General features: G+C 52.6%; 1 protein-coding gene across 2 annotated transcripts in view; it reads left to right on the top strand.

Annotated features, from left to right (window-relative positions):
- Window positions 1–17,912, top strand: part of WAPL (WAPL cohesin release factor) — a 1,132,828-nt gene that overhangs the window by 78,161 nt on the left and 1,036,755 nt on the right. For both annotated transcript variants that reach the window (XM_078643290.1, XM_078643291.1), the window contains exon 2: window positions 14,399–14,928. In XM_078643290.1, coding sequence (XP_078499416.1) covers window positions 14,421–14,928 — 508 coding nt within the window. In that variant the 5' untranslated portion in view covers window positions 14,399–14,420. The remainder of the gene's footprint in view (window positions 1–14,398; window positions 14,929–17,912) is intronic.

Genomic DNA, 17,912 nt, shown 5'->3' with positions numbered 1-17,912 from the left:
GATCCGACTGGGGGGCCGGCTTATGGGGGAGGTTCGTCAGCGAAGGAAGAGACACCCTGCTGGAGCTGGCCGACGACGTAATGTCCTCCTATGACCACATGAAGGACGCCCTGCTTGTCCGGTATGGCCTCACCCCCGAGATGTACCGGCAGAGATTCAGAGACTGCAAGAAAATCCCCGGTACCACGTGGGTCGAGTACGTGAACTTTTATAGCAGGGCCCTGGAAGGATGGATAAAGGGCAGCAAAGTGTCCACCTACGAGCAGCTGTTCAACCTCATCGTTTGGGAGCACCTCTCCAACAACTGCTTTGTCGAGCTCCGACAGCATCTACTCGACAGCAAGCTAACCGAGCCCCGGAAACTCGCCGTCGAGGCAGATCGATGGGTGAGCACCCGGGTCCCCCGAACACCGATAGGAGAAGCCGGTCAGGGCGGCCGGGGGCACCCCCGCCAGCGGGGAGGCGGAGGAGGACAGAACCAGAGCCGAAGTTTCCCGCCAGCCTCGGGCCGGGGGCCCCCTCCCGGGTCCCCCCCCCGAGTAACACTTCGCCGTCCCTGAGGAGGGACCCCCCAGCACGGCCGGGGCCCCACCCGAACATTACTTGCCAGCGGACCGGTCACTATGCCAGTGACCCCCTCTGCCCCATGAACCAGCGTCCCGGCACCACTGGGCCTCCGACCCGCCAGTTCGCTGCTGCAGCTCTGGGAGGAGAGGGAGAAGACGTAGAGGTCTACGAGGAAGAACAAGTTGAGTATGAACCAGCCGCCATGGCCCTAGCCTGCCTGGGCAATAGAGACATGGTCCCCCAGGCCCCGCTACCGAGCAACACTCGAAAATACCGTCAGTGGGTCCACATCAATGGACGACGGACCGGAGCCCTCCGAGACACGGGAGCCAGTGTGACCGCCGTCCGCTGCCACTTGGTGACCCCCGAACAGATCATCCCGAACGTACGCTGCCCCGTGAGGGCCGCCGACAACTCCGAAACTCTATGCCAGATGGCCCGAATTCCCTTCGAGTGGGGGGGAGTGTCGGGCACCCTCAAGGTGACCGTCCGGGACGACGCCCCCGTGGACTGCCTCCTGGGGAACGACCTCGAGAGCTCTCCCTGGGCCCAAGTCGGACGGAGAGAGCACCTAGGAATGATGGGACTACCAGAGTGGGTCTGTGCGACGACCCGATCTATGGCGGCCCGAGCCCCGGCAGCGACCGAGGCCGCCCCGACCGAAGAGCCGGAGTGGCCCGAGCCACCACCCTCGGCCATCCATGAAGAATGCGACTCCGAGACCAGGCCCTCGGAGCCCGAAGACCACCACGAGCTCAGCGACATCCCCGAACTCGCCCAATGGCGCCAAGAGGGTGGTCCCACCCGAGAACAGTTTCGGCAGGAGCAGAAGACCTGCCCTTCCCTCGAGGGGACCCGCCAACAAGCCGCTGCCCAAGCTACCGGGGACACCTCAGGGTCCCACTGGGTCTACTGGGACCACGACCTCCTATATAGTGAACAGAAAATTGCCGAGCTGGGGGCCAGCCGAGTGCTAGTGGTTCCCCTGCGATTCAGAGACTTCCTTTTGAACCTGGCGCACGATGTGCCCCTCGCAGGGCACCTGGGGCAGGACAAAACTTACAGCCGCCTGGTGACCCATTTCTACTGGCCCAAAATGCGCACTGATGTACACAACCACTGCCGCACCTGCCAGACATGCCAAGCCAGCGGGAAGAGCGGGGGGAAGGTGAAGGCCCCGCTCCAACCTTTTCCAGTAGTGACCACCCCCTTCGAGCGAGTGGGAATAGACATTGTGGGGCCCCTGGACCCTCAAACCTCGCAAGGGCATCGCTTCATACTTGTCCTAGTGGACCACGCCACCCGCTATCCTGAGGCCATCCCCCTCAGAACCATCACCGCTCCCGTGGTGGGGCGAGCCTTAATGGGGATCTTCTCCCGAGTAGGATTCCCCCGGGAGGTCGTGAGCGATCGAGGCACGAACTTTATATCTAAATATATGCGGTCCCTGTGGCAACAGTGCGGGGTCACATACAAGTTCACCACCCCGTATCATCCCCAAGGGAATGGACTTGTGGAGCGGTTCAACCGGACACTCAAGGGGATGATACAGGGCCTAGAGGAGCCACTACGACGCAGATGGGACGTCCTGCTGCCCTGCCTCCTGTTTGCCTATCGGGAGGTACCACAGAAATCCCTGGGGTTCAGCCCCTTTGAACTCTTGTACGGACACCCTGTCCGAGGTCCGCTCAGCCTGGTCAAAGAGGGCTGGGAAACTACCGTCCAAGGCGCACCCCCGGATGTCTACCGATACCTCCTGACCCTCCGAAACCAGACTCGGAAGTTCCGGACCCTTGCAGAGGCCAACCTGGAGGCCAGTCAGGAGGACATGAAACGCTGGTACGACCAGCACTCCTCCTCCATCGAGTTCGAGCCGGGCCAGCGGGTCTGGGTCATGTCCCCGGTCGAACCCTGTGCCCTCCAGGACAAATGGTCGGGGCCCTTCAAGGTGATCGAGCGCAAGAGCCCCGTCACTTACCTAGTGGACATGGAGTCTCCCCGGAACCCCCTCCGGGTTCTGCACGCCAACCGGCTCAAACCTCATTTTGCCCGCACAGAACTGAGCCTGCTACTCGCTACCGACGATGGGACCGAAGACGACTCCGAGCCCTTGCCCGACCTCCTAAAGTGCACTGAGAAGGACGGCTCTGTCGAAGGGATCTCTCTCTCCCCCGACCTGACCCCCGCGCAGCGTCGAGACTGTCAAGAACTGTTGGGACAATTCACGGATCTGTTCTCCCTCACCCCCGGGGTTACCCAATGGTGTGTCCACGATGTCGACACTGGGGACAGTCAGCCAGTACGACACCGGGCCTACCGGGTCCCCGACCGAGTTCGGGCCTGCATCCAGAAGGAAGTCACCAAGATGCTGGCCCTGGGGGTAGTCGAACCCTCCGACAGTCCCTGGGCCAGCCCAGTGGTCCTGGTCCCCAAGGCCGCCGCCCCTGGCACCCCGCCAGAACTCCGGTTTTGCGTCGACTACCGGGGGCTGAATGCTGTTACGAGAACCGATGCCCATCCCATCCCCCGGGCCGATGAACTGATCGACCGCCTGGGGGCCGCCAAGTACCTCAGTACCTTCGACCTCACCGCCGGGTATTGGCAGATCGGCCTCACCCCTAGCGCCCAGGAGCGCTCAGCCTTCTCCACACCCGACGGCAACTTCCAGTTCAAGGTGATGCCCTTCGGCATGAAAAACGCCCCGGCCACCTTCCAGAGACTAGTAAACAAAGTACTGGCGGGGCTAGAAGAGTTCAGTGCCGCCTACCTAGACGACATTGCGGTCTGCAGCCTCCACTGGGCTGAGCACCTGAAACACCTTTGGGAAGTCCTGACCGCCCTCCGCCGGGCCGGGCTAACTGTGAAGGCCAGCAAATGCCAGATAGGCCAAGGGTCCGTGACCTATCTGGGACACCAAGTGGGGAGCGGCCAAGTGGCTCCCCTCCAACCCAAGATCGACGCCATCCTAGCCTGGGAACCCCCGGCCAACCAGACCGCCGTCCGAGCCTTCCTGGGGCTCACGGGGTACTATCGGCGTTTTATCAAGAACTATGGGAGCATTGTGGGGCCCCTCACGGAACTGACCTCGAAGAACCGGCCACAGAAAGTGCAGTGGACACCCGCGTGTCAGGTGGCCTTCGAGACCTTGAAAACAGCCATGTGTACCGCCCCTGTGCTCCAGGCCCCCGACTACAGCCGAGAGTTTGTGGTCCAGACCGACGCCTCGGAACACGGCATCGGGGCGGTCCTATCTCAGATGGACCCCGAGGGAATTGACCATCCAGTCGCCTTCATCAGCCGGCGGCTGCTGGCCAGAGAACAACGATGGAGCACCATCGAGAGAGAGGCCTTCGCCGTCGTGTGGGCCCTCAAGAAACTCAGGCCATACCTCTTCGGCACCCACTTCCGGGTGCAGACAGACCACCGGCCCCTACGGTGGCTGATGCACATGCGTGGCGAAAACCCGAAGCTGCTGCAATGGTCCATCTCCCTCCAAGGGATGGACTTCACTGTGGAGCATCGCCCTGGCAACGACCACGCCAACGCTGATGGCCTGTCCCGATTCTTCCGCCTCGACGAAGAGAGTCCCCAGGACGATGGGTGACTCTCCCCGCCTTCAGCTGGAGGGGACGTGTGTTGGACACGGCCTCGTGGCGTGGGCCTAACCCTCCCACCTGGCGGGCCCCGGATGACATCGGGCCGCCGTCAAGCTGCTGTCGACCCCCCTGACACGAACATTCCCGAACCCGCAAGGAGGGCCGCCCCCTGGCAACCTACGGCTCTCACTCTCCCTGGCCCCCGGCGGGCCCTGCTCGCCAACGCCGCCGGTCCAGCAACCATGCCTGGCCCCATCTCTGGCCCGACTCCATCTTGGGCCCATCACGTCCCGAGCACGTGGCCGCCGCCACCCTGGCCCCGGCCCCAGCGAAGCCCCGACATCGGGGCACCAAGATCCTCCCAGGTGGTCGAGTGGCCACTTGACAGATCCGAAAGGCGGGAAGTTTTGATGGCCCTCCAGCCGTCCCCGGACGCCTGGTATCGATCGCCCTCCAGCCTCCCTGGGCGCTGGCTCCACCCCCCTGCTGGGTGTCTGGACACCTTCATCCCGGCCCCTCTTACCCCCAGGCGCGAGGGTCCGGACATCAAAGGACTCCCGTCCTATATCTGGGCCAGCCCTGGATCAGGACGGTAGTTGTATCTGGAGTCGAAGCCCTGCTGACCTCGTCGCGGCGGATCCTGATCCAAACTCTTGTACCTGGAACTATCTTTGAGGCCCTGCTGACGCTGTCGCGGCCTGTCCACGCTGAACTACCTTCGAGGCCCTGCTGACGCTGTCGCGGCCTGTCCACGCTGAACTACCTTCGAGGCCCTGCTGACGCTGTCGCGGCCTGTCCACGCTGAACTACCTTCGAGGCCCTGCTGACGCTGTCGCGGCCTGTCCACGCTGAACTACCTTTGAGGCCCTGCTGACGCTGTCGCGGCCTGACCAAGCTGAACCACCTTCGAGGCCCTGCTGACGCTGTCGCGGCCTGACCACGCTGAACTATCTTCGAGGCCCTGCTGACGCTGTCGCGGCCTGACCACGCCGAACCACCTTCGAGGCCCTGCTGACGCTGTCGCGGCCTGTCCAAGCTGAAATATCTCCGAGGCCCTGCTGACGCTGTCGCGGCCCGAACCCTTGAACTATCCACGCACCAGTGGGTGCCAAGACTGTCCCGCTACCCCCTTTTCCCCAAGCTCAAGACATTACGGATCCCTCGATCCTTGCCGCTATCCTGCCAAGAACTTGCTTTGAGTACTTATATAAAGATTCTTGTGAACCTCCTCCCTGTGTAGTGTCTATCTGTAAGTAGTGTGATTACCCTGCTGTTACGATTGTAGGAGAGGAGCCTCGCCAAGGAGGCCTCCCTACGGTGCTCGGCCTATTCCATACAGAGAGGTGGGTCTCGGGGCGGACAGTCAGACACCTTCTGTCTCCCCTGGGGTCGCCTTTCCAACACCTATTTTAATTTTTTTGTGAACATTTTATTTTGAAAGCAAAGAATCCTCAATCTTGCTTTCAGGCTTCTGCAAGTATTTGCACCTAATCGGAGAGCATTCTGGGAGCATTATGCATAGCCTCATATTGCTAAACGTTGGAAACGTAAGTACACATTTTTGTATTGAAACTGTAGAGCAGTCCAAGATTACATTTAATAAGAGTATCTGAAAAAAACAGTGATAGATTCCTTACCTTAGAATTACCCCCAGGCGTCAGACTGGATCTGGAAAGTTTTCATCAGCAGTACCCCTGCGCGTCAGCAGTACCCTTGCACGTTGGAAGGTGACGTTGTGCTGCTCAGTCGTTGGCGTTGTGGTTGCCGAGATGACGTCGCAGCAGCAACTTAAAGGCCGCCCTCACACTATGACGTCAGTACTTTCTTTTTCCGTGCCAGCAAGCACAGGTCCAGCGAGAGTGGTACCCCCAGTCAATTTTTGACTGAGTTTTTTTTAGGCTTTTTGTCTGGTTTTTTTCGAGTCAATCAACTCCTGGTGTTGTAGGGATGCCCGGTTTCAAGTCTTGCGGGAACTGTCATCGGATGATGTCGGTGACGGACCTGCACTGCATGTGTCGCTACTGCCTAGGGCGTGACCAAGACCCCAAGTCGTGCCCCGACTGCCAGGCCATAGTGCTGAAGATTTTGTAGGAGCGGTCCCGAAAGTTGCTTGAGGTCCGGCAGATCGAGCGGCTGGTTACGGAGTCATCACTGTCGTTCTTCAGGATCGAAGTCTTCGCACTCTGGGACAGGTAAGACTAAGCACAAGAAGTCGAAGAACCGTCATCGCTTGGCAGCTTCCCCTCACCCGTTGCGGCTGAGGGTGCAGGGGGTGCCCCCCCACAGCTCCGTCGGAGCCTACAGTGTCGGCGTTGGCCTACCCTCCCTTCCCGGGACCGTCGGCGACTCTGGCCCAGCTGCTGGAAATTCTGTCAGCCATGGGCCGCCTCTTTGGGCCGTAGGGTCATGCCGGCATGCCTTTGGGCCCTGCGGACCCGACTGGGAGCCCTCGCCCTTCACTATCTGCGGCTCTGGCATCGCTCTCTGCTTTGGCCCCGGCTTCGCAGTGCCCTCAAGGATCCAGGCCTGGATCCCGGTCGACACTGGTTGACCTAGTTACATCTCCACCGACGACCCCACCGGCACCACTTTCGACATTGCCCATGGCACCAGACGACGTCCCCCAGTTTCAGCCCGACATGGAAACGGAGCCAGAACGGCATCGCTCAAAGCTGATTTAGACGTGGATGGAGCCTTTCTACCCCTATGTCTAATCTCCTTATTTTCGGTCTGTACATCAGCCTGAGGAGGAAGGAAAGAGAGGACTGGGAGGGGACTGAGGCTCTCACAGCTCAGTGTGAGTATGACTCGGACTTGGCAGAGTTTCTCGGGGATGCCAGCGGTCTCGACACCTCTCCTGACCTTGGCATGCTCACTCCTACCGTCGCTATGGATAAGGATGCAAGTTATGCAGTGGTGTTGTGCAGGGCGTCCGAGGCCTATACATCAGCCTGAGGAGGAAGGAGAGGACTGGGAGGGGTCTGAGGACCCTCTCACAGCTCAGTGTGTGTATGACCCGGATGGGCAGAGGATCTAGGGGATGCCAGTGGTCTCAACACCTCTCCTGACCTTGGCATGCTCACTCATACCGTGGCTATGCATGAGGATGCAAGTTATGCAGTGGTGTTGTGTAGGGCGGCGAAGGCCCTCAACCTCCAACTCTCTACTGTGGCCATCAGGACTAACCACCTGACAGAAGTGCTTCAGCCGGCGGCTACCTCTGCAGAGCCACTGCTGCCTTTTAATGAGGCACTTTCTGATGATCTTTTGGGCACCTGGTCCAGGCTCAACACATGGGCTCCTGTGGATAGGAATGTGGCGCGACGCCGTCATCCGGCCCAGGCGACCCCATTTTCCTCTCCCAACACCCCACCCCTGAGAGCTTGGTTGTCAAAGCCTCAACGTCCCACCGCACCCCCGGACAGTGAATCCAAGAGACTGGAACAATTTGGGAAGAAGATTTTTTCTTCCGCCAGTTCAGGGCTGTGGTCTGTGAACACTGCATGCTTCTTGGGCTGTTATTCCCACTCTGTGTGGGATACGGTGGCGCAAGTGCTGCCTCAGTGCTCCGCTGCCACGCCTGGCTGAGGACTACTGGCTTCTTGGGGGATGTCCAGAACACTCTGATGGACATGCCCTTTGATGGCATTCGCCTTTTTGGCAACAAGGCAGATAGTGTGTTGGAGCGTTTGAAGGACTCTCCTGATATGGCCAAGTCCTTGGGCCTTTCACCCACTCTCCCTCCTCCGCCTTCTGCTTTTCGTTCCTTTCGTGGCCACGGAAGGGGCGCCCCAGCACGTTCGGTTCAGAGCCACAGGCCGCACAGCAGCAGTAGTCTCAGCGTAGACGTGGGACCCGCAGAGGTGGGTCAGGGGGCCCAGGGATGGTTCAGTCCACTTCCACCCCGGCCGCCACTGCCCCAAAACCTTACTAGTCCGGTCTTTCAGGCCCATTAAACGCCAGTGGGCGGCAGGATTCGCCATCGCCTCCCCTACAGGCCCATTATCTCTTCGGACCGGTGGGTTTTACAAATAATCCGAAGGGGCTACTCCCTCCCCTTCGAGACTACCCCTCCAGCCATGCCACCCCAGTACCCCCGCATGTCGGGGGATCACTTGGCACTTCTTCAACAGGAAGTCACGGCCCTCTTGGCCAAGGGGGCCTGGTGCGCGTTCTATCTTGGACCTTGGGGACGTCAATCGCTTCCTCCGGCAGGAGAAGTTCAAGATGCAAACTCTGGCTCCGGTCTCATCTCCTCTCGACCCTGGAGACTGGATGGTAGCGTTGGACTTGCAGGATGCATATTTCCACATTCCCGTCCTGCCAGCCCACCGGCATTCCCTGCGGTTCACAGTAGGCCACAAGCATTTTCAGTTTACCGTGCGCCCCTTTGGCCTTACCAGCTCCCCTCAGGTGTTTCCGAAAGTGATGGCGGTGATCACAGCTCATCTGCGCAGATCAGGGGTTCCAGTCTTCCCCTATCTCGATGACTGGCTGTTGAAGGCGTGCTCGTCCCAGGCAGTCGTCTCCCACCTCCAGGCTACGGCTGACCTCCTGCATTTGCTGGGGTTCTCCATCAATGTGACGAAGTCGAACCCGATTTCCTCTCAGAAGCTCCTCTTCATCGGAGTGGTTCTGGATACGATGCAGTTTCGGGCCTATCCTCCCAAACGTAGAATCCAGGATATTCAGGCCATGATTCCAATCATTCGGCCTGTATCCTGGGTTTTAGTCGGGATGACCATGGGCCTCATGGCCTTCTGGATCCTGCTGGTCACTCATGCCAGATGGCATATGCGGGCTCTGTAGTGGGACCTGAAATCCCAGTGGGCGCTACTTGAACCGCACACAATAGTTCCGGGTGGATGACCAGCTCTTTGTTGGCTACGTTGGCGCCAAGAAAGGTCGGGCCATACACAAGCGGACTATCTCCCGATGGGTCGTCTTGTGTATTATAGCCTTTTATTCTCTGGCTAAAAAAGAAGCGCCGTTGGGGCTGCACGCCCATTCTACTAGGGCGACAGCAGCCACTACAGCATTGGGACGTGGTGTACCCCTGCAAGACATCTGTCAGGCAGCTACGTGGGCCTCGCTGCACACTTTTACTTAGCACTATTGCGTGTACAGAACGGACGTCAGCGGTGTTTAAGAAGTTGCTGCAACGTTATCTCGGTGACCACGCCATCAACGACTGATGCGGAGCCGCATAACGCCACCTTCCGATGTGCAGGGGTACTGCTGACAAACGTCCTAGTATATAGACCCCCTGACTCTATGCCTCATTTTCCTCAACTCTTCAGTGATGCAATCGCTCAACTTGCTATTAACTACGCCAATATCATGGTAATTGGTGACTTCAATTATTGGCCATCTGATGTTCATGAAAGTCAAGCGTCGGTAGAATTCACAGACCTTCTAATAGGCATGAATCTCATTCAACACATTCACACCCCTACCCACCAGAAAGGTCATATTCTTGACCAAGTCTGGACTTCAAATCTCGATATTTCACCTCCTTCAGTTGTCCCTTGCTCCTGGTCTGACCATTATTTCATTTCCTTTCACTTACATCTGCACACTTTGTGTCCCCCCCCCCCGTATCACAAATATCATGGCTCGTAACTGGAAAAGGGCCAACCTTCCTGACTTTCACGACTCACTGGCCTCTACTGCACCTTTGTCGTCGACCTTATTAGAGAATCAGGCTGACAATCTTGATGAATGGCTGCGTCAGGCTAGTGATAAAGCTGCCCCTCTTAAGAAAATTAAAACTAAGCGCCCCCACGACGCACAACGTTGGTTTACTGACCAACTTAAAGCGGAAAAACTGGCACTGCGGCAAACTGAACGCCGCTGGCGCCGCCACTATGACCCTCAGCTTAAACTTGCCTACATCGAGACCTTGAAATCTTATAAACGCTCAATCTTGGCAGCCAAGACGGCATATTTTTCACAAAAAATTCTGAACTCTAATAACAAAACTAAAGATATTTTTTCAATTGTAAATGAGCTCTCCCTGCTAGATAGTCACCCCTCAACCCCAGCCGACCCAAACCCTCTGTGACTCACTTAACTCTTACTTTACAGAAAAAATAACTGCAATAAAAAATAATATTCCGTCCCCGGCATCTCCCAATTCTCCTCTTCTTCCCCCTACTAATACTACTATCCTGACAGAGTTCCCACCTATATCTCTAGAAGAGTTCACCACTCTCCTTCATAAAGTTAGTTCGGGATCCCCCAATGACTGCTGCCCTCCGCAGGTTCTGAAAGAAGCCTTTCTTGCTTGCCCTGGCCCCCCTTTAGCACTACTTAACAACTCCCTTGCTATCGGGGAGGTCCCATCTTCTTTCAAGCAAGCTGCAGTTCTACCTATATTAAAGAAACCCAATGCAGGCCCTACAATACTCAGTAACTACAGACCCATCTCCCTTTTACCCTACCTAGGAAAGATCTTGGAGACCTACGTCACCCGCTGTCTGAGCTCTTTTATAGAGAAATCATCCTTCTTAGACCCCCAACAAGCGGGATTCAGACCCCTCCACTCCACCGAGGCGGTCATAGTAGCTGTCATGGACACCCTTAGGAAAGGTGCAGACAAAAACACTCCTCAAGCCCTTGTCCTATTAGATCTCTCGGCGGCATTCGACACGGTCGATCATACCATCTTGATCGACCGTGTCCAAAACGCCGGCATTCAGGGAGTGGCCCTTGACTGGCTCAGATCCTTCCTCTATCAGCGTTCGCAGTCCGTTCACCTTTCCACTTTTTCCGCCCCTTACACTTCCCTTCCCTGCGGTGTTCCACAGGGCTCAGCACTGTCTCCTCTCCTTTTTAATTTGTACCTCCAACCACCTTTAGCTTCCCTCCGCAACTCCCCTGTCACAATTTTTAATTACGCGGACGACCTTCAGTTAATCTTTCCCATAGATTCCCTCCCTTCCTCCCGGACCAATTTCCAGACCATCATGCTGACCATTGCGGAGTGGATGCACCACAGCCATTTAAAGCTGAACCCTACCAAAACTGAGCTCGTCTTGGTAGGAGGCCCCAATCACCCTTGGAATTCTACCTTTTGGCCAACATCCTTGGGGCTTGCACCCTCCCCCGTGAGTTCAGTCAAAAGCCTGGGGGTGATCATTTCTGAAGACCTATCAATGAGACCGCATATCAACGCGGTCACCTCTGCCTGTTTTTTCCACCTCAGGCGGATCCGTAAGATCAGCAGGTATCTTAGTAAAGAAGCCCTGACCCAAGTGGTTATTGCGCTCATCACCTCCAGGCTCGATTATGCGAACATTCTATATGCAGGTATTCCTGCATGTCCTCTCCAACGTCTGCAGCTGGTGCAGAATCAGGCTTGCCCGCCTGATTTTCCACCAGCCTAAACATCAGCATGTCACCCCCCTCCTCCGTAGTCTGCACTGGCTTCCTGTTTCTAAACGCTGCACGTTTAAATTGGCCTGCACTACCTTCAAGGCCCTGTCGGGCGCAGCCCCCGCTTTCATTACGGCGGCCTTGTCCCGTCATATCCCTATTAGAGCTCTTCGCTCAGCCTCATTAAATTTTCTCGAGGTCCCTAGATTCAAAAGGAAAAAGCACGGTGGCCTGAGCTTCTCCGTCCTGGCCCCCACCACTTGGAACTCCCTTCCACTCTCTCTCCGTCTTTGTCCCAAGTACGACTGTTTTCGCAGACTTTTAAAAGCCCTGCTCTTCCAAGCCGCATATGACTAACCCTTCTGCCTCTGGTCCACGCTACTTGTCAATGAGCGCCAAGAAACCGATGGTGATAGTGCGCGTTATAAATATTTTTAATAATTATAAAACGTTCCGGATCCAGTCTGACGTCTGGGGGTAATTCTAAGGTAAGGAATCTATCACTACTAATGTTTCTCACAGATATATCGTTACCAAAGGTAAGTAACTTGTTTGTTCACTCTAATAATAATAGCTTTGCATTAACCCCTTCCATGGTTGTGACGGAACCACTCCGTCACGAGCCACGGGTGGTGTGTGCTCATGACGGGAGTGGTTCCATCATGCCCAGGCTGTCCGCGCGGCACCGATTCCCCGCCTGTGCCAGCGAATTAGGGACTGGGCGGAGTCGTGACGGAACCACTCCGTCATAAGCACAGCCCGCTCGTGACTGAGTGATTCCGTCACAAGAATGGCGGCGCCGCGTGACCCCCCCCTCCCCCCCCTCCCCCTCTCCCCCCTCTCCCCTCCCCCCCTCTCCCCTCCCCCCCTCTCCCCTCCCCCCCTCTCCCCTCCCCCCCTCTCCCCTCCCCCCCCCTCTTCCCCGCCCCTCTCCCCCCTCCTCCCCCCTCCTCCCCCTCCCCCCTCCCTCCCCCGTCCCCCTCCCCTCCTCCCCTCCTCCCCTCCCCCTCTCCCTCTCTCCCCTCTCCCCCTTCCTCTCCTCCCGCCCCCCCCCCACGCCGCGGCGGCAATGACAAGCTTGAACAACATTATTACATGGACACAAATATTACCTTAACTGCTGACAATGCCCTTCTCTGATCCATAATGTGGTATTGTAAACTGGCAGCCAAAGGGTTTGTGTTGTAGGTGGTTGGGTCTATGTGGTCGGGGCAAACGTTTTCCCATTCACCCGATGCTGGGTGAAAACCATGGGTTCCTATGTTGCTTGTTCCTGGTGCCTGCCCACGTCCTCACTTAATGTCACTGGAACTGCCTAATATCCTGGCCCCGCCGCCTAGTTCCAAGCTTTGTTGGGAGTACAATATTACTTTGTCTGGCTGAAAACGGAAGTTTAGAGCTACGAATACCACATACAGATTCGTTTCATTCCTCTATTGATTTCCATTGTCTTTGATCTTGTCTGGTTTGAACCGAGAGACTGCGATGTATGAGGATAAGGAGGGAGCCTATTTCTGGCAACGCATTATGTTTTCATTTCAGTCCTAATATTTGAGGATTCTGGTGCATTTCACCATTTGTTTGGCTGTGGGAGAAGGACCCCTAGTGAGGGCCTGAGGAGCTCTTATAAGCATTAGTAGAGGTTGTCTGATGCTACCATTGGTTATGCCTCCACTAATTGGCCCAAGGTCAGCTGTTGAACTGTTCTGGAAAGGGACTTGCATGCTGCCACCAGTAGTGCTTGCAGTGCTGGGGTTAAGGCCAGGGGGGTCATCAGAAGTCTCCAGTCATTAGTCCAGATGAACACTGTTAACGTCCCGGCAGCATGCTTGAAACTGACCTACACCAGACTCAGTCTAGGATGGGGGAGAGGGGATAAATGGAGAACCTCGAGCAACCCCTAATTCACTCTCGCAACGAGGAGGCGCCCAGCTGGTAGTTGTGTGGATGTATTCAGGTGTCCCAACCTACAGTCTCATCCTTGGATGGGCCCACTTGGTAGCCTGGTGGTTTCTATGCTCCTCCTTCTAGTCTAGCTGCACTTATGCTAAAGCACCAACTGCTCTTCTGCTCCCTTGCTGCCGTAAGCACAGAGTCTGTGTGACACTGCCTTCATGGTTCCTCTTTTAGCCCTTATACACTTGGGCCGATTGTCTCCCTCTGTGTGGTTTTGTTGACGCCAGGCTGGGACCCACCAATGCAGCACTGTGCCACCCTCCTCGCCACCGGCCGCCATAGCTCTGCAGTCTCTTTTAAAAAATTCAGTCCATCCCTTTTTCAGTTGTTACATGTATTGTACGGGAGCATGGGCAGCTGAATGGAGCCTGCGGCTGAAGGTGGAGGGATCTGATCAACCACCATATTCGCTGCCAAATGAAGGTGCTTTGTTCAGTATTCTGTTAGGTTGGGAGAGAGTCTAGAGTCTCAAGAAAACATGCCTACTATCTTATCTTAGCATTCATTTTAGAACAGTCTTAGTATAAAATAAACCCCATGCACAAAACATCTTGATGCTCAAGAAACTTCACACTGGAGGAACAATTGCAGTCAGTTAACTTGTCAATGCTTGTTGCTGTTTTTTCTGGGAAGCAAAGTTTGCAGAATTTCTATGAAACTATTCATGATGTTTAACAATTAACATTTTAATTGCTGATTGACTTGCTGGAGAGTGTGAGAAAAAATTTGTTTTGACTGTACTAGTTACATTTCTTTTATTTCCAGTACCACATAAACACTTAGTGGTCATGTGAAACATTTAATGATTTAAACAGATTTTGTTTTATCCTGCTTTGCCACATGTAAGATAAAAAATTGGTCGCTATTAGCAGTATCTTTAACCTTTCATTTTTCTCCCACAGAGAATATGAAACGGGTGTCAAAATGACATCCCGGTTTGGAAAAACATACAGCAGAAAGGGAGGAGATGGCAGCTCAAAGTTTGACGAAGTATTTTCTAGCAAACGAACCACACACAGCACAAAATGGGGAGAGACCACATTTATGGCTAAAGTAGGTCAGAAGAGACCGATTTTAAAACCAGCTTCAGAAATTCCTAAAAAGCCTAAAGTTACTGAAGAAATAACAGAAGATCCATTTGGATTTGATAGCGATGAGGATTCTGCTCCAGTTGCTACTTCCAAGATTTTACCACAAGCTAAAGGCACCTCACAACTACCTGTGGAATGCCTGACGAGTGCTTTGCCTGAGAACATTGCATCCTCGGAATTTGAGGTGAATGACCGTACTAGTCAGCCCCGGAATACAGGCAACACTCTCTCTTGCAAGTTCATTTCTTTTGACAGTGCTCTGTATGACCTAAATGAAACAGAAGTAGACAGCGATTTACAGGATGGCAAAAGAGACCACAGAATTAAGTGTTCGACAACAGGTATGTTTTACTCATTGTAACCACATTGTCTTTGTGACACTGTTAATTTATTCTGTAATGTTAGTTTGTTCAGTGCATGATTGTCAAGTTTCATGGTCTTGTTGAGAGTGACATAACTAACCATACCTTAAAAAAATAGCTTTTACACGCGGTTTTTTTTTCCGATTCCTAGACTAAAAATAAAGTTATGAACATTTTAAAGACTTTTGCAAGTTACTGAGTTTATTCATAGTATAAAGAAAGGACCAACAACGTCAATAGGCAGTAAACGTGTTTCACACCTAATTTTGCCGCCATCATCGAGTAACTTTATTTCGGTTCATGGAACCGTAAAAGTGCTCAGTAGAAATATCAAAATGCATAAAGAGAACAAATCAAACCTTTTGCTGCAAAAAAACTGTACAAGTCTGTTTTAAGACCGAAACCAAAAGAAAAAACCTTAGAAGAAAGCCATAAGAATGAGCTATCAGAAGGGGCCATTGTTATTTGGGGAGTCTAGATCTAGATGCAAAATTGAGGTGCCTTAGGCTAAAATATGATAGTTGTTAAAGTGCACATACAAAATAATATCAATATAAATAACATGGTGAAAAATAGCAGCAAATCCTATAAAAAGGGCAATAATCAAAACAAGAGAGCACATTCTCAATATTTTATGTGAGTTTGCATGGCGCTTTGCATTATCTAGAGCAGCTTAAATGATGTAATAGTCTCAGATTACGTATTTTAAACAGCTGTTCATTAAACCTGATTTCAGATAATCTAAGGACTGGAAAAAGAAACCGTTTTCTCTGAGTGTAGTAAAAAGAGATGAAAAAGGGAAAATGCTTTGTGCTGTTGTATCATCACATGGCCTAATGAGAGAACCGAGTAGCTGGAGTGGTGAAAAGCCATCAAAAAGTGAATGGATTTAAGGGGAATCTGGTCCATAGGAATTTGTGACGCTCTTATGAATTGTTTGAAGATAAAGTGCAGGTGCTAGACTCATGGTAGGGAGTTGGTTGGGAGTAACCATTTCCACTGGCACTCAAAATATTTTAGTGCGTCTCAAAAAGAGCTCTTTTTGCACAGTGCAGCTGGCAGTATCACAGGTTGGAAAAAAAAATTGGAAGGCCGTGCTCATTGAAGCACTCCTTCATATATTGTAGCGAAGGGATATCTAATAAATAATCTACGGCCAGTCAGGATCGCCCTGCAGAAATGGGTCTCTGGTTTTGTCCAGACTCTAAGCCAGAGTAGAAGGGGCTGTAATTTAATGTAATCTTCTAAAAAGCCAAACCTAGCTTCTTCGTGTCAAAAATTAGTGTGTGGATTGAGGGACTGCCAGCAGTTTTCTAAGAAATTTATTTTTCATTTTTTTACAGTGCTATTTGCATATCCCCATATACTGGTGCCAAATGAAGCAGAGCAAAAAAAAATATATATATATATATGTGTGTGTATGTGTGTATATATTGATCTACAAGTGAGTGTGAGGAATGGTAAAATCAGTACCCAGCTCTATCGGAAACCGACTGCGGGTAACAGCGTTTTACACGCTTCAAGCAGTCATTCCCGGAAACTCATCTCCAATATCCCTTATGGGGAACTCTTACGATTAAAACGTAATTGTACCCACAATGAAGATTTTGAAAAAGCTGCCATTGATAGCATAGAGAGGTTCCAGAATAGAGGCTATAATTTTAACCAGCTACATGAAACTCTGAAAAAAGTTAGAAAAATCCCTCGCAGCAAATTGTTTGAAAAGAAAGAATTCACTCAACCTGAAAAAGTACAATTTAGAATGATTACACCGTTTGCTGCGAATTCTTTCAGACTAAGATCAATTCTGACCAAACATTGGCACATACTTAAATCCGACCCTATTGTAGGTCTAGATATTCCAACTGTGCCTGCTATCACCTTTAGGAGGGCAAGATCGCTGCGAGATGAGAGAATTCACAGTTATCTTCCAGTTGAGAAGAAACAGTCAGGAACATTGAAAGATGCAAAGGGCTTTTTCCCGTGCGGGAAATGTAAAGCCTGCTCGGCAAGTAAAAGAACGCTGACATATGAGGTGCCTGGCCGGCAAGGTGGAAAGAAAATCACAAAATTTATGTCCTGTCATACAGACCATGCAGTTTACTGTCTGGTCTGTCCATGCTCATTGAGGTATGTGGGCAGTACCATCAATTCTGTTAAACTTCGGATACTGGAACACATGCGGGCAATTGCCAATAAAGATTTTAGCTACCCAGTAGCACGGCATTTTGCCATTAAACATAAGAGCGATAGGACTTTGCTAAGATATTTCTGTTTAGATCAAGTAACTGAGAATCCCAGAGGAGGAAACCGGTTACAGGTTTTAAGAAGATTAGAATCCAGATTTATTATTGATCTTGAAACCAAGGCTCCGAAGGGACTGAATATGGGGGAGGAACTTGCCTCCCACTTGGGCTGAGGAGTATATCATTTGATATGACTAACTTTATGAAACTGTTTTGCATTGTTTTGAAATATCTTTGATAATGTGTCGGGATGACATTCTGAAAATGTATATAGTGCAAGTAAGCTTTATCGTCAAAATGAGATATAATGTTGTGTGTTTATCCTTCTGTCAATGACCTGAGAATTTAGCAACCTGATAATAGGTTGCAAGTGCCGATCCACGGCAAGATTTTGCTTAAATATAGCGTTTTTTCTTAAATGTAGCGATCTTTCGCTTTGATTGTGCATTCTTAGCAATGCTTTGTTTTTCAGGCATATGGCTGCTTTTGGTGACTAAATGATCCATTAGAACTTTTGCCGATACACGGCGAGATTTATTTTTGCGTTAACACACTCACATCTTTATAGATGTTGTCACACAAGAAAGACATTGTGAATTGGTATATCTCATGTGGACGTATTGTATAAATTAGAGGCGTTCTAAGATGGCGCGCCACATACATGCTAATGCATTAGTCCTTTGTTTGTGTCGGTATAGGGCACGAACAGTGAAAAGG

The sequence above is a fragment of the Lissotriton helveticus genome, chromosome 5_1 (assembly GCF_964261635.1).
Source record: "Lissotriton helveticus chromosome 5_1, aLisHel1.1, whole genome shotgun sequence".
In the NCBI taxonomy this organism is placed as follows: Eukaryota; Metazoa; Chordata; class Amphibia; order Caudata; family Salamandridae; genus Lissotriton; species Lissotriton helveticus.
The sequence above is the reverse complement of the archived record's forward strand: the minus strand, read 5'-3'. Positions and strand labels throughout refer to the sequence as shown.